General features: G+C 41.1%; 1 protein-coding gene across 1 annotated transcript in view; it reads left to right on the top strand.

Annotated features, from left to right (window-relative positions):
• Positions 1-17,516, top strand: part of CDH4 (cadherin 4) — a 575,855-nt gene that overhangs the window by 516,012 nt on the left and 42,327 nt on the right. The window contains exon 7 of the mRNA XM_075277003.1: positions 5,140-5,312. Within this exon, the coding sequence (XP_075133104.1) occupies positions 5,140-5,312 (173 nt within the window). The remainder of the gene's footprint in view (positions 1-5,139; positions 5,313-17,516) is intronic.

Below are 17,516 nucleotides of genomic sequence, written 5' to 3'. Positions count from 1 at the left end.
ACAGGCGCCGCTCTGCTTTCTCATACAACTTTTTCTGCTGATACATCATTAGACAACACTGCTCCATATAATAGTAATGGAAATAATCATTATCAGATGTTTGTACGAGACAATGATGGGAGTCTCTCAGGAATTGTATGGTGTTTAGTGTGCGTGTCCCCCTTACGCTTCTCTGCAGCCCTGAATGTATATAGTTGCTTCAAAGTGCTTAATAAGAGTCTGCGATTTTCCTCACTGCAATGAATAATGTTCAGGAGCTTTGAAGCCAATCTCTGTGGGAATATTGCTGGTTTTAAGGAGCCGGCTCACAGTTGATATCACTATTCCCCTGACTGACCAGGCTGCCTTAATCAGCAGAGCTGCGTGTCACATGGTGCGACTCAGGAGCCGGGCTCAGACACAGACGCAGAATTTCATTCAGAAGCCGGCTGCAAGCGACTCAAGTGTCAGCTTCTGAGCTAATGAATTGATTAATTAATGAATCGTTTCTATGGCTCCGCTCTCTGCAAGGACTCTGAGTGAATAAATATGTAACAATTAAAGCTTTACGCTGGGGTTTAACATTTCCTGGGCTTGACGCTGCTCCTTGCCTTAAAGTGCACCTGTAGCCCTGAACGCCTCACTGCACGGTCACGCCAAGTATAACAGTATTCAGCCAACCTCTCTTCAGCTGGAACCATCAATATTGCAGCCAACCTGCATCAAATACTGTGTATGTCTCCAGCAGTAATGTCATCTTGAAAAGAAAATCAAGTAAAAGAGTGTAATACTTATTTTGCCGTGTGGAGGTGCTGCAGGGAATCAAACATTGGGTTAATGTTTTTTTTCCAAGATTACGGTTTATTGCTGGGGTCTAGATGTATGATAGATATAGGGAAGGGGCAGATATTTGCCTGTTGCACCTGACTGCCATTGTTTCAGATAGAAAGTATAGATGCTTCAGCTTCAGCTAACATTCTGCCTTACCCTGCATAAAGCACTGCCACTATTAGACAACTGTGGTGACAACAAGGCTGGGTGTTACAATGTTGGAATAGTATATGTGTTAGTACTTGTCTAAGTGTCTATGGAATCAAGAGCCACAACTTTAGGCTTCTCTGCCTGGTGCAAATATTGGCCCTTCCAGCACCAATTACTGTATGTCATATACCATCCCATAGGATACTGGTATCCAACCATCATAATGACATCTCCCTCTCTGAATTACCTTTATATAATATGATTATTGAGAGATTCCCATTAGCCACTGCAAACTCTGCAGTCCTACATGCTCTTCCACTAGCTTGAAGTAACTTCATATAACACCATAGCCTTAGCACTTAATAAAAAGCCTTCCTTACAATTTAGATTTTAGATTGAGCATTCTCATGTCATGTGGATCTTTCCTTCTTCTGTGACTAGCCAGGGCCAGTGAACCTACATGAGTAAAACAGGATGTCCATTTAAAAAATATATACTGTATATGCTTCCTATAGTTTACAGTGTAATATTGTATAACCTTACACTATTTCTGCCTCCAGTGGACAATTCCCAGCACTACTTGGTTTTCTTCTACCCAAGAAACAAATATTTGCATTACAAATCTAAGAAGACAAGTTTTAGCAGGGATTATTTGTATCGATTATCAAGTTGTAAATTAATTTTACTGCTCAGCATTTTCAGTCTGATAGATGTAGTAGGACTACAAGCCCCAGCAAGCACTAGCCTGGATAAGATAGCTGTAGCCTGAGTCATATGTCAGGTTCCTGGGCCCTGTGACTGACAGTGTGCCCGGCTGTGCCTGTGTTCCAGGACCAGCTCTTTCTGCTTGACTTGACTCTCCCCCGGGAGATGAATGCCAGCGAGCGCGGCACAGATGGGGCCTGATACTTGAAAGTCATCTGCATATGAAGAATTTAAATCTTTAGCCTTGGTGATTTGAACAGAAAGCCAATTATGGGGCTGAGTTCGTTTTGAAATGAAGCTGTAATTTGAGGCTTGTGAAATTAATCCTTTAAAGCGCACAGTGGCAAACACGCTGAGGCTTGTATCAAGTGCTGGCATCCTGAGTCCCTTCATTTGCTCCTTCACTCTTAATACAATTAATGAAGAGGTGTTGAACCGTCTCACCCCGAGAGAAGGATTTAATGTTGATCTGTGATTACATGACCGGACTTCCAGGGGCTGTGTAAGTGTGAGGCTAGGCAAATCTCTCCCAGGCTGAGAGGAAGTCACTTATTACGTGATTATTATGGAGAACAGCTAGAATGTGTACATGCGTATAGGTGTGTATATAACACATGGGCTTGTAGTCCCATTTATACAAGAGCAGGGTTATTCATTGCGAGACACTAAATCAGCACAATCCCAAAGTTGATCCATTCCTTTTTCTTGCTGTCCATTAATAAACCTTCATTGCTTATTTCCAGAGGATTACAATCTGGCTAGACATGTGATGATCAAACAGATGCTTGGGTAACTGCCAACCATCTTGAATTTAATTTGACAGTACAGATTTCAGCCACTATTCGGGTAAGTTCACACAGCGTTTTTTGGTCAGGGTTTTGAGGCCATATCCTCCTCAAAACCCTGACCAAAAAGACGGCTCCCATTGAAATCAATGGGAGCTGCTCAGGTCTTTTTTCCGGGAGCTGTTTCTTCCGGCTACCGGAAAAAAGAAGCGAGGTGCTCATTCTTCAGGCCGAGTCGGACCCTCCTCCGGACTAGGCCCATTCATTGGGCCTAATCCGGAGTAGAATGCGTGGCTGGATGCCGGTGCAGTGCACCGGCTTTCAGTCGCGGCTACTCTGTTTTTGGATCGGAACCTGAGGCGGCAGTGCACCGGCATTCAGTCGTGGCTACTCGTTTTTTGGTCCGGAACCAGAGGCGGCCTCTGCCTCAGGTTCCAGACTAAAAAACACCTGTGTGAACTTACCCTTACAGTGTAGGGGCCTTTAGCCCACTCCAATTATACCAACTGAGAGTTAGTCCATTTTTGGCTATTACCTCTTCCTTCTATGACCTATCTGAGGACAGGGCAGCTGGACTTTATACTTATACACTGTACTGAGGTCGCTGCCACGAAATACACTCTAGTCACACAGCCACATTAAAATGAGAATAAACATTCAGGATCAACATCAGTAGAATAACAGTCCCTTGGCACATACAGCGATTTCCCAGTGGTTATAGGAGTTTACGGTCAACACTCACAACATTCTCATGCTCATTCGCCAACATCAACCTTCTGAACTTCAGAATTGTACTAGAAGGATGAAAAGTCAGACCATTAGCAACGGAGGTCCCAACAGAAACCCGAAGGCACAGAAACCCTTTCTTTTATATGAGTCTAACTGCCTGAAGGGATTACAAGGCATCAAGCCGTAGCATACATAAACTGTAAGTCAAGTAACACCAAAGAGACACGTCCTCCTGCACAGTCAATGGGCATAACATGTCCCCTGTTTAGTGAGAGATTGTACGACTATCTTTCCAGAAAATTCCAGACCAAGGTAGATGTATCATATAGGGCAATAAGTCATCATTATATTCAGAAAAATGTATGTCATGAAATGTACAATAAGATGCATGAAGTACTAAATGTACAAAACAATTGCACAAACCAATCTTGGGCAAGGACATAGAGTAGTCAGTAACCAAAGGCCATTTTTTCAAAGGTGGTGGCCCCTATGATCTTACATACCCCCACCATTAACAATTGTCCCTGACAATCATTATTCTACACTACAGAAAGATAGAATTACCTGTTCATAACAGTTAACTTTTATACACAACTCTACAGTCCTCAAGACTAAACTTTATGGTCACTAAGACCTAACTCTCACAAGTGATGGGTGAACCTTTTCTTCTTTCCCCAGATCTGGTCTTCAGGCCTGGATATTTGCATCCCCTTCTAGTGTCTCCTCCAATGTTATACACCAGGGGTCATTGCTGAGGCCTGTGATTGGCTATCAGTGGTGACCCTAGGGCTAGCATTCTTACTTCTCAGCTGCCACTAGCCCAACTGTGTAACAACATTGTCATTCACTACTGACGTTTTATGTTAAGGCATCCAATTCAGAGAATATAAGCATGTAAGGTAGTCAATATTAACAGCAAAGCATTTAACTTCTGTCAGGGTCTGGGGTTGCTAGGTGGGGTGGCATAGACACATAAGTCGTTTCTTTAGTCCAAAACAAAAGTAAAGTTTTATTATCACTCAAAAAAGGTAGTGCAGCAACAAGAGGAAACAATACAAAAATAAATCCCTGCCCGGCTAGGCTCTAACTGAACATAGAATAGGTTACCTCACCTAGAATAACAGAAATCAAAAAGCCAGTTGAATAATTCAGGACACAGCTCCAAAAAACTACCTCTCTGTTTGGCACTCCAGCCAAGCTTTGCCAAAGTGTTGCTGCTGGAGCTGGCTTCTTAAGCTTCCTTGACGAGGAGACTCTCAACAGCTGAGTCGCTGCCGGAACATCCCCAAAGTGTGGACTGGAGGGGGGTGGAATGACAAGTCCCACTACCAACCTACCTGTCATTCCTAAAAATCCAGTCCAATACTGAGCATTTACCAAAACATTCCTTCGGGAGTTTTCTCATCTCACCCACCTGAGTAGTCTGAGTGAGATGTACACCTCCATTAACCAGCCATCGGCTTACACTACTAATACAGCAGGAGTCCTTTCAAGTGCTTCAGAAGCAATTTCTGTAATCTTCTTCCTGAAGATCCTGCTCCAACTCTTCGCTATCAAGTCAGACTCTCTATTAGTACTAGTCTAAGGCCAATACATAAGTTGCACCCACTTCTCTTTCATGGCCCATAAAGGCACCACCAATTCACAAGCCATGGCACCAGGTTTCTCTGAACTGAACCTACATACAGGCTCATGATGTGCAGAACCAAGTACCCTCTTTCAACACGTTCAAAGTTGGGGAATATGTTCCTTTGTGAGCATTATATGTCCAGGACAGCTTTCCATCCTCTGTAGGTAAACAAAGAAGGTTCACTTTCACGGACCACAAGCAGAGGTGTTAAACAGTGAAGAATTGATACATGTAATATATGGCAATGAAGCATGTCTGAATTACACAATGACTTATCTCTTCCATTATTACCCTATTGATTTGCACAATCTTTATCTCCTTACCCCCTAGGTACCTATGTAATGACAGTGACAGCACATGATGCAGATGATATCAACACATCAAATGGAATAGTAATGTATCGTATCATGACGCAGACTCCACAAAGCCCATCCCAGGACATGTTTGTGATTCACAGCGAAACTGGAGCCATTAATACAGTAGCTGCGGGTCTGGATCGAGAAGTAAGTAGATTTATTGCACATACAGGAGTCTATATATTGGATAATATCAACAATTTCCTGTTAATGTTGAAAGAAATAGTGATACTATTCAGGAATCACACAGGGCCACACAAATTCCATTTTAGATCTGCTGACTGGTTGAGAAGAATCTTGTAATGTACCACATTTGTAGGGCAAAAATTCTGTACAGGTTTGTTTCTTTAAATGTTTAAATTGGGGCCCCATATTGCACAAACGCCACAGTTTTACAGTGACTGCTAGCTTTTTCGCTGTGGCCTGTTACGTGAGGCCTTAGCCTTTCAGGAATTTTCCCAATTTTTAAGTTTGTGTTCACAAACAACTGACACAGGTATAAAATTAAACTTCTTGGTCTGTTTACCCAGTTCCAGCAATGTTATGTTATCTTGATATGCAGCTGCAGCATCCAGTCAATGTAGGGCTGGACAATTATGACCTAAATCTCAATTAATTGAAACAAGGAGTAAAAAGTGTCCAGCGTCTGTCAAAATCCACCAATAGCAATGTATATGTAAAGTATAACTTTTATTCACATAAAAATAAAAAAGGTACAATTTAACTTGTGGTTCGTCTCAGATCACATCGAAGCTACGCGTTTCAGGGCATCAAGCCCCTTCCTCAAGCCATGAGGAAGGGGCTGCTATAAGTTGATTTTACTAGAATACCCCTTTAAGTGTCTTTTGATGAGTCTCATTCTCATAACTTAGTGGAGATTGTGCCCGTAGTGTTGATGCTTACTGACAGACCTGCCTTTTGTGATGAGATGCAAGAACTGTCATAAAACCAAAGAGAACAATGAAGCTTTATCTATAGTGCTGTGTTTAATGTCTGCTGAAATGATCTCCAGTGAAATCCCTGCCTCTGAGCCCAGATAATGTTGATCTTCCTTCCACATTGCATAAATGAATAGAAAAGAAATATTTTTCCTGGAGCGTGATACAAGTGATATCCTCTGTATCTTGTGCATTAGGATTTTCCTCTTTTTAATTCTTCTTTCCATCTCCCCAGAAATCTACCCAGATCCCTTACCCATGCTCGCTAGTAATCAGCATTTACAAATTACCTGTGTAATGTATGCAAAGCTCATTAGCTTATAAGCCGTGTGGCAAATCTGGAGGGAATGTGTGCAGTGGGCCGGGTTTGATAAATCCAAGCCAAGTGCAAATCCAACCGCTGCCACCTCAGCGACAATTGGCGTCAACAAAATCATAAATTAAAAAAAGGCAGAAACAAAAGCAAATCTCTGTTTTTTACTGATATAATTGGTCGCTGAACATGAAACTCTCACGTTTAACAATTCGCATTATGTGCTTGTAAGGGGTTAACTATGTGGGTTAATGATATCATTTTAAAAGGATTGTTGGACAGAGAATGTGGACATTAGGCACACAATAAGAGCGCTGATTCTCTCAGTATGAGCATTGTCTGTACTTGTACCTGTCATCCATTGAAGAATACAGACAACCAACCAATCAGGTCACTCCATCCATTATGCATTATGGCAACATCCTTGCTTTTTAATTCTGCTATTTTTCGCTAAATAAGCCCCAATGTCAGTGGAATAATTAAATCACAATAAGGCTAAGGCCCCACATAGCATCCTGCGGCAAAAACAGCGCTACGAGAAAAGCTGCAGTGGCAACGCATTGCGGTTCTTTCCACGGCGCTTTGCAAAGAAAGTTCACAGAGGTTTCCTCTGCAAACTTTCTGGTTCAATTCTATCTATAGGGAAACTGCTGGCATTTCCGTAGATATAATTGACATGCTGACATTTCCAAAACTGCAACAGTTTTGGAAATCACCGTATGTCCGCACTATGTATTTTGCCGAAAAGTGGGATGGGATTCACTTGTTGTGACTGTAAAAAAATTGCGCCATTTCCGCCATGTGGAGACTAAGTTAATTTTTATCATTTTGGTGTGCCAGAGTAATCTCTGTTTGTGAAATTTTTCACAGAAAGTCTGCGGAGTCCTCCTAAAAGAATTTTCTTTACAAGTCAAGCTGTAAATTTAGTTGGAACCTTTTTGAGTACATGTAATGTTTTGGTTAGCTTTTATTAAAGGGGCTCTATCAGCAAAATCATGCTGATAGAGCCCCACATATGCGTGAATAGCCTTTAAAAAGGCTATTCAGGCACTGTAAATGTTATATTAAACTACCCCCCCATTTTTAAATAAAACCCTAAAACAGAATGTGATCTACTTACCCATCGTGCATGGGGGGCGGGCATTCAGGGTCCGCCGTCTTCTTCATCCACGCCTCCTCTTCCTGCGATGTCCTCCGGTCCCGTCTTCCTCCGGCGCTTGCGAACTGACATTGCTAAAAAAAAATGGCCTGGGCGCATGTGCAGTAGCATGCTGCCTCTACTACAGCTACTGCGCATGCGCCCAGGCCATTTTTCTTTAGCAATGTCAGTTCGCGAGCGCTGGAGGAAGATGGGACCCGAGAACATCGCAGGAAGAGGAGGCGTGGATGAAGAAGACGGTGGACCCTGAATGCCCCCCCCCCCCCCCCCCCCCCGTGCACGATGGGTAAGTAGATCACATTCTGTTTTAGGGTTTATTTTAAAATGGGGGGGGGGTAGTTTAATATAACATTTACGGTGCCCGAATAGCCTTTTTAAAGGCTATTCACGCATATGTGGGTCTCTATCAGCATGATTTTGCTGATAGAGCCCCTTTAAAGTTTTTGCATGGTCCATGTGAACCCCCCCCCCCCCTACACGCACACGCAATTCTATCATAATTTTAGAAATAGAAACGAATAGAAACTAGCCTCCATCCTGATGTAAGCAATGCAGAGGATGAACAACACATATTGGAGTCACAACCCCTTCAAATAGTTGATCAGTAGAAGGGTCAAGAGCCAGTCCACCACTGATGTCACACCGATGGCCTATGATAAGAATAGGCCATCAATTTTAAAGGCTGGATAACCTCTTTACCTCCTATAGTTTATACCTCTATAGGATAACTGCCTTATGACTCGTGCAACTGATAAAAAGCAGTAGTCCAGTTGCCATTTTATACCATATATTGTTTTGTTTTTATTTTCCCATTGGAAGATCTTTCCCCCTGGTTTGTATATTTCATCTTATGTTCTGATGCATATTTTAAGAACCTAGTGCACACACAGCTGTAACCAAGTCCTGAACATATAGCAGAAGAAATGGACATGAACAATAAATAGTTTTACTGCACCATTGGGCAAAGAAATATATTGTCCTCTGATAATTGTTTCATTAGAGATCAATAAGTGCATATTAGTACAGTAATAAGGCAGATTATTGCGTGTGATACATTACAAATATGAAGAGCTCTAGAACAGAATTACACTTTCCTCCAGGATGTCTCTCTGATCAGATCATTGTATGTAGCACTGTCAGGAGAATGAGAAGAGCGCTCTTGTCAAAGACTTCAGCAAGATGACAGCGGGAGGAAAGACCAATGGGACGCTGGTTTGCACATCCCAATCTCCAAATTACATCATGCACAGGAGACTGCAAAGGAAAAGGGGCCTGTTAGAGCAGAGAGAATTGCAAACTGTCACTTTGAACAAAGAGTCATGCTCATTCAGCTGGGAACGTGGTGCGTGTGAGATAGAATGTCTATTATTGTCTGTACCCCCAGCTGATAAACGGTTCTCTGCTTTGGGAAGTAAGCATCTACCTTATTGATCAGAATGGTACCTTTTTTTGTTCAGAGACAGCCTGCCACTCACGACACCTACCTGCTGGTCATTTCGTGCTCCCCAAAGTCATCCTGCAACATAGCAAGGTCACAGAAAGCTTGCTTTTCCTTGTTTATCTGCTTATGTATATGTCTCAATAGCTTTATTTTTATTTAGCTTTTATATTCTGTATTTTTATTTACTGTTATTATAGCAAACTATGTCCTAGGATTATAGATGGAACTGACCGAGGTGCTGAAGCTGACAGCTCAAAGCCTCTGTACCCTTTGCAGCCTAGTTTCTATTGTTGGACAGCATCTACACAACAATGGAATAGTCTTGGTTACAAATCACATATTTTATCTGTTTTGTGTGTACAGTTCCTATGTAAACATGTATTTCTCTCTGGTTACAGACTTCAAAAAAACCTGTGTATACTGATCCTGCAGCCATACTCCCTTCCATCTCTCCTCCAGTTCTTGAGATGCACAGAAATGGATGTGAGCCAGAAGTAGGAGAAAGATGGAAGGAAGACATCAAGATCAGACTACAAGGCTTGTAGTCTTTACCCACAGAGTAACTGGAGATCTGAATAGTAGCTGGATACACAAAGAGGAGAATTTTAATCTATGAGCAGACATTCTTATTCTTTCTATTAATATTCTTCTCCTTTTAAGTTATGGTGTATCCAAGGATATGCCGTTTCATGATCAGTGGGAGTCCAGCTTCTGGGACCCCCACCGATCCTAAGATCCTAAGAATAAAAGGACTGTGCACAAGTTTAGATCTGCATTCCTTATGCATTGGCCATGAAACACAAAGTTGTCAGAAAAGAGTCCATGGCCTATGGCCTATGTCATACCAGGATCCATAGACAGTGGTGCTTGACAGTTTGTGAGCCCTATGGAATTCCCTGTATTTCTGCATAGATTTGACCTAACATTACATCAGATTTTCACTCAAGTACTAAAAGTAGATAAAGAGAACCAAATCGAACAAATGAGTCAAAATATTAGACTGTTTTTATTTACAGACGAAAATGATCCAATACATATTACATATCTGTAACCATCAGCTTTTCTCTACATCAGATTGCCAGCAGCAGTGCAGTAGATTTCTGTTAAAACCTTTCAACATTTATCACCTTTATTTTGCCAAATTTTCTGTATTCTTGCATAATTCATAGGCACAGATACTGGGAATTTACATTTTCTGATTAAATGACGCATCACAACAAATTACCATTTCCTGATTAAATGATACATCATATATAAAATTCTGTTCTTGGATTCCAGAAATATTATCACCTTCCTCTGTGTTGCTTCCAACTTCCCCATAGGTAGCATTTTATGCAAAGCTTATAGAAAAGGCATATTCAGCTTGCTGTTATTTATATATATCTATAACTCCATCATCTTCCAGGGTGATATATAATACAATATAAACCACAGGTGAATACAGATATATATAATACAATGTTTCATTCTCCATCTTGATGCAAAGAAAGAACACTGAATAGACAATGTCTGTGTCCTGCTGTCTCCATAACCTTTGCACTAGGCATAAAAGAGTGTATCGGTTTTACATGGAGATATTCTCTTTCAACCTCTTCCCAACATTTGCTTTATATTTATGTCATAATATCGAGTAAGAGTTTGGAGAGGACTCAAGAGCGCATCTCTGACACACTCTAATTCGGAATGACACAGTGACAAAGGATATACTCACCCCAAAATGCATTCTCTTTGAGACTTCTAATAATCCAAGATTTTCAACATATTGGAATCAGTTAACATCATTACGTGGTATACACCATGTTAGGTTTAGCGAATTCAGCCATGTTTTGGGATATATCCCAGCTGTTTCTATTTCTATTACCAGTATGCAAGGGCCATGGATCTGGTGATCATTACACATGGCTGCAACCATTCATGAGTGACATCAATGGATGCATTTTGTCTGTAACCTCTGGTTAAAAAAAGAGTAGCCACAAATACATTGTATAGGTATAGGTATTCTCTCCAAAGCATAATACATTATCACCCTATGAGCGCTTGATTTTACAAAAGCAGTTTTCTAATGTATAAAAGGCATAAAAAGGTGTGCTTTTTTTGCACAAAACATTGTTTGCCTTCGCTACTTTTACAAATGATGGGGGAAATAAATGCTAGCTACAAGATGGCATACATCCCCCTCCCCCCATGCACACAACCCAGAGGAGAGTCATATATGAGGTGCCCCCTCCGCCAGCTTCAAGGCTACGTACACTTATATGAGCAATGCCAGCGGTTATGTTCCTAATGTTTTTGCTGTATAACAGTGCTCCTAGTGGCCAAACATATTCCAGTGGAAAAGCTTCAGACGTGACCAGATGAAGCAAAACATGGAAGAAAAGTGACTAGCATCTGTCAGACACCAGGGTACAGACAGGTTTACATATGCCTCAATGTTGTATAATTCTGTCAGTCCCTTTTCTGTGATGAGTAGAAAAGAGGAGGAAAAAACAATAATAATTAAAAAAAAAAAAAAAAAAATCTGAAAAACAACCTTGTTATATAATTGTTAATTATGGAGAGCTATGTAAATGTAGCATTTGTATTTAATTACAAATGTCAGGAGACTCTTAAATTAGTGGTGTAGGTCTTCAGCGCCTCTCTTCTGGTAGACCTGGATGTCCTCACTCCCAGCCTTATTCATCTCAAGTTCTTTACTAATTGGGTTATTTATGGACTAATTGGCAGGAGATAAATGAGACACTCTGGAAGATGGAAAAAAAGCTATACTTAGTGTGTTCCTCCAGGTTTATACTTGAGTTGGGAATGAGTAAGTACATGTGGCTGCCATTATAGAGACTGGGCTCAGGATGATGAAGAATATTATATTGTTAAAGGGACAACCATTAAAATGTATCTGTTGTTTTAAAGAGGACCTTTCATCAGATTGGGCACAGGCAGTTTTATATACTGCTGGAAAGCTGACAGTGCGCTGAATTCAGCGCACTGTCGGCTTTCCTGATCTGTGCCCCGGGTAAAGCGCTATCTGTCCCGGGACCGTATCTCTTTACAGTCAGAAGGGCATTTCTGACAGTTAGCCAGGGACGCCCTTCTGCCCAGCAGCGCCTATCGCGCTGCACAGTGTGAGCGGGGAGGAACACCCCCTCCCCTCCTGATAATACTCGTCTATGGACGAGCACTGTGAGCAGAGGGAGGGGGCGTTCCTCCCCGCACACACTGTACAGCACAATAGGCGCTGCTGGGCAGAAGGGCGTCCCTGACTGACTGTCAGGAACGCCCTTCTGACTGTGAAGAGCTACGGTACCGGGTCCGATAGCACTTTACCTGGGGCACAGATCGGGAAAGCCGACAGTGCGCTGAATTCAGCGCACTGTCAGCTTTCCAGCAGTATATAGAACTGCCTGTGTCCTGGACCATGAAAGGTCCTCTTTAAGTGACTGAAAGAAACCATTGTGTGTGTACATGAGGGATAAGACTATGTCTGACCAGTATATGACTTGTACGTTGCATTTCTCACCACCTTTACTTATTTACATGCTCTCTCTCTCAAAGACATACTGATAGGGAATGTAGATTGTGAGCCCTATATGGGACAGTGACTGACAATATCTGTAAAGTGCTGCGGAATATGATGGCACTATATAAGTAAGCATAATAAATAAATAAAATAAATAATGGCATTTGTCCCTGAAGATTACCCCAGAGTGGGTGGAGGGAGACCAGCTGCTATGATGTCTCTCATACACATCGATAAGAGGAGGGTCTGCTCCTCATAAAGCTGGTCAAAATCTTATTGACATTGTAGCTGATCCCATTGTTGGTGGTGTAGATGACTGAGCCCACCATCAACATAAGGAACTAAACTGCCCCATCAGAAGAGGAAGGTAGTTTAGAAAACAAAATCATTATGTCTTTTTCTGCCCTGCATTTCATTCATGAAGCAATTGCACCTCTTTTTCCAGATGTTAGCTGCCCTCGCCACTTCTGCTTTTTTATCGAAAAAAGGAAGTATTGCCTAAATAGAAATCCTTTTCATGCTCCATTTATGGGGAGGGCAACTGACTGCACTCCAGTACATGGGCAGTGTAAAATAGCCCGTCAGGTCAGACACTATTAAAAAGGGGCAGCTATGCAATTTTTAGCAAAAAAGGGGCAAAGTGCACATAGATTACAAAGGCGCATCTAAACTAACTATCACATTCACAGCATTTAACAAGCAGATGTGCCGACATGATAAATAGACACCACAGTAAAACTACCTTAAAAGAAGGTGCACCTGCGAAATATGTCAAAAAAGGGTCAGATGATAATGACCCCCAATAACTGCAATGCCTTTCTAATTGCAGTAATGAGTAGCACATTTTACTATGCATTTCATCTGAGTAGCACATTAGGCTTTTTAATTTGGTGGCCATTACCTTACAGATAAAATTCCCAGCGACATATAATAGTCATAACTACAGTTAGAAAATCTTGCAGTCATTGGAGCATATTTATTATTATATTTACGCCAGATTCCTGATGTAAAAAAGTCGCCAAGCTCAGGATTGTGACCTTTAAACCCCATTTGCGACAATAACTGCGCCACTGGCATATAAGTGAAGTAGCGTGGGAGTTGCCCTACACCTATACACCCTACACTAGCAGAAGAGCTGTGACATGGGAATAGGGAGACTGGTGTTCAATACCTGAGGCTGGGTTTATATGGTGCTTTTTTTGCTGAAGAAGTGTATGTGTTTTTTTAATTACAGTAATGATTAGCACATTTACTATACATCTCATCTGTATACTAACAACACAAGTAAATAGAGAACCTCTGGTGTATTGGCTGCTATCAAACAGGTGAGATGTAAAGTAACATGAGCTACTCATTACTGTAATTAAAAACCGTGCGCAGGTCGTCAGCAAAAAAATCACCATGTTAACCCTGCCTAAGGCTAAAGCCCTACGTGGTGCAGCTAAAAAATGCTGCGGGAGGAAAAACACAGCAAAAATCTGTTGTTTTATTTTCATAGCATCTTTCATTGAGTTTTTACTGTGTTATTCCCTCCATTTATATTCCCTTATCAAATATATAGGAAAAACACAACTAAAATTATCATGCGGTGTCTTTCAAAAACATATGTGTCTTGCAGCTTTTCCCCAAATTTCGAGTGCCCCTCAGGTGCAAGTCAGCCATTAAAAATAGATGCTTTTCACTGCCGTTTTGCACCTCAATAGTCTGAATATAGCCTTACACTGGAGGCTAACTTACTGTATAAGGTTTTTACATTTTTGGAGTCTTTTTGTACAGCATTTTGTTGCTGGAAAAATGCCATGGTGAGTTATGCAATAGTAAATTATGAATTGTCTTACATACATATTCTTGCTTCTTTCTTCTTTTCACAATGTGGGATCCGCTGGGATATAAAGTCTCAAAAGAAAAGTAAAGATCAATTATATGACCAAAAAACACCAAAATTAAAAACAACTAGGGAAAAAAAAGACACTAGCGATACCAGCATTGTTTATTATGTATGGATTTTTGCAAACAATAAAATGCCAGGACTAAAGCTAAGACTACATGCACATGACAGTGAAAAAAACGGACATTAAAAATGGATAAAACTGTCAGTTTTTGATATATTTTTTATAAGTATGTCAATTATTTTTCATCAGTTTTCTGTCAGTTAAAAAAATTGATGATCTTTTTGACCCTACCATTTTTATCCATTGATTATATAGGTCTATCTGTCTGTGAAACAGACAAAAATAAGACATGTCATTTCTTAATAGTCCACTCAATGAAAAACAGCCATCTACATGTCTCCATTGCCTCTCAATGTTCTACTAATTGATCTTAAAAACAAATCCATTAAATATTCATGTTTCACATTTGTGTGCATGGGGCCTAAGTGTGACAGAAACCTGAAAGCAGAATGTTACTTAAATGGTCACTAACTTTTCAGACAGTTTAGTCACATTTCATAGAGCATGTGGTTCTGGACAAACATGTAATGTACTTTAATTAAAAATATGGCTTGGAAAACCTCTCTAAAGTTTCTGTCACTAGGTGTCTAGTTAATTTACTGTTCACTCCTTTGTTACTAAGTAAGTCTGTCCCTAGATACAATCCATTCTGTCTTGCTTATTTCAGTGAGTGTACGGGGCCATCCTATTTTCCCTTCACACAATGTGTGGAGGGCTGATTCTCCTCACAGCCTGTACAGACATGTCTGTAAATTATTGTGAAATATGCTTCATCCATAATTGGATTTGAAAACCTGACAGTACATCATGCATGAAGGCTTATACAGTCATAGACCAGACTAGCCAGGAAGACCCTGCATATATTTCAACATTTCCTGAAAACTATTTGTCCTCTATAAAATTTTGATCCATATGTAGTATTATAAGGCTGATGTCATACATAATGTTCTTGTGCTTGTCCACTTATGGTGGTGAAAAAAAACACACCACAAAATGACTGTGGCACACCAGCTTTACCCAGCTTTCTGTTGCTACCAGCCCAAATATGGATTCCAGAGGGGAGGCATGAAGAAGCACAGCACCTACAGTGCTCACATAACATAAATGTGTTGGCTTGTAAACACAGCCTAAGAATTTGAGTATATACAGTATACTGTGGATTTAGGTTGACCTTTATTTTGTATACCAGTAGTGTTACCCGAGTCAGCGCTTTCTCTTCTTATCTTCCCAAAAGCATCTGTCCAATGTTCTTGACGTGGTATCAGATACAAGTTCATTATAAAAAGAGTAGTTAAAAAAAGCCAGTTTTCAGTCACCATAGTATTTAATATAGCAGGGGGGCAGAGTAACAGAAATGCATATAGGCAACATATTAATATGCATATTTCTATGGAAACTATTCCATTTGCAGGCAGTGATCTAGCTGAGAACAATTATCTAAACAGATTCTACATCTAAATTTGTGATGACAAAAGTGTTAAAATAGCACAAGCAGTAATCTGTACACCCTATTCTAGCATCATTATCCCTTTAGGACCCACTAGCTGATTTTCCATTCAAGACCCACTAGACACCTCTTCCTGCAATAATAGCTCATTACAGGTGGTCCGGGTGGGACGTCATTGTCATGGGATCGGTTATTTTGTAAAGCATAATTCAGTTGACCCACTGAAAAGACTGGTTAGTTTTCTAGAAGCCAAATGGTCAAATATGCTGTGACAATAAATCTGACAGCTAGAATGGCACTGTGCAGAAAGTGGAAAACCAGCTTGGCACCAGTGGCACTATGCCATTCCTCTAATCAGTATGTGCCATAATGTATCATAAAACATGTTTTATTCCTCTTATCCATTAGTGTCAGGTGGGAGATGGGGGAGAGGGGGGGAGAGGGGAAACTGTGGACATTAGAATTGTATTTAAGGGGTTGTGTCAGATTGCTGGGTGTTCAACCAATGTAATGGCTCGGGCCCTCTTAGTTGACTGCTTGGGAGGAAGAGGGAGGTGAAACACAGACTCCAGACCCCAGCCTTACACAACTAATCAGCATGATGACGACAGTTCTATGGTGGTAGTTCCACCCCCACCCCCATTCCCCCGCCCCCCATTTAGAGTATGTTCACATGGACAAATGTTCTACAACATAAGTTCTGGCCCAGATTTTGCTCAAATCCATGGCAAAATCCACTACAAATCCAAATTTTGCTGTGGATTTCACTGTCTGCACCACAGTTCATTGTCACTGTTTCCACCTACTGTACTATGCTGCTGATTTTCAACCTGCAGATGGATGTAAAATATGCAGCACAATTGGCATGGGTGATCATACCATAAAGCTACCCCAACACCGTAGCATCAGAACAACCCATTAGGATGTAGTGATCCCCCTATAATTGTCCCCACCAATGTCCTCTCTCACCCTAAGAGAATGGCACTGTTCTGTTCAACACATTGATCTCTTCTTTCAAACAGCAGCTTGGTCTTTTGCATATAAAAGAGAGAATCCCCAAAAGAGATGGTAGTCTTACAGATTTGTCTTCCACTGACATTAAAGGTGTTGAGAAGCCCAAGAGAGATGGACATTTGCACGGGAAGGTGATAGGTTCAGCGCAGACTGTGATCTGGTATAATGAATTATCATAGAGAGTGAGAGGAAAGAGTCCGACACTTATTAGAGTACAAGCACCTCTTCAACCTCATCAGTCTATGTACAGGACAATGACTGGACCAGCCGACACCATATTATCCAGGTCTCTCAGCTTCTTGTCTGGACGCTTCCTCCCATTATTACAAAGGCAATAAGATATTGTTGTGAAGTTTTCACGTTGCTGATTTTTTTTTTGCCCCCAACCTCCCATGGATGACACTTGTATTCAGCAGTGGCAAGCTGTGTGTCTGATCCTAATCATCACAAAGGTACAGAGGACTAGGACTCGCTTCTCCTGCTAATGAAAATCATTATCGACCATTATCTGCTTTAATTAATTTATTCATCAAATTCTGATTTGGGTGGCAGTGCTCATGCTGTGAACACCAC

Source organism: Leptodactylus fuscus, chromosome 6, assembly GCF_031893055.1.
Source record: "Leptodactylus fuscus isolate aLepFus1 chromosome 6, aLepFus1.hap2, whole genome shotgun sequence".
NCBI lineage: Eukaryota > Metazoa > Chordata > Amphibia > Anura > Leptodactylidae > Leptodactylus > Leptodactylus fuscus.
This window is presented reverse-complemented; position numbering and strand designations above follow the sequence as displayed.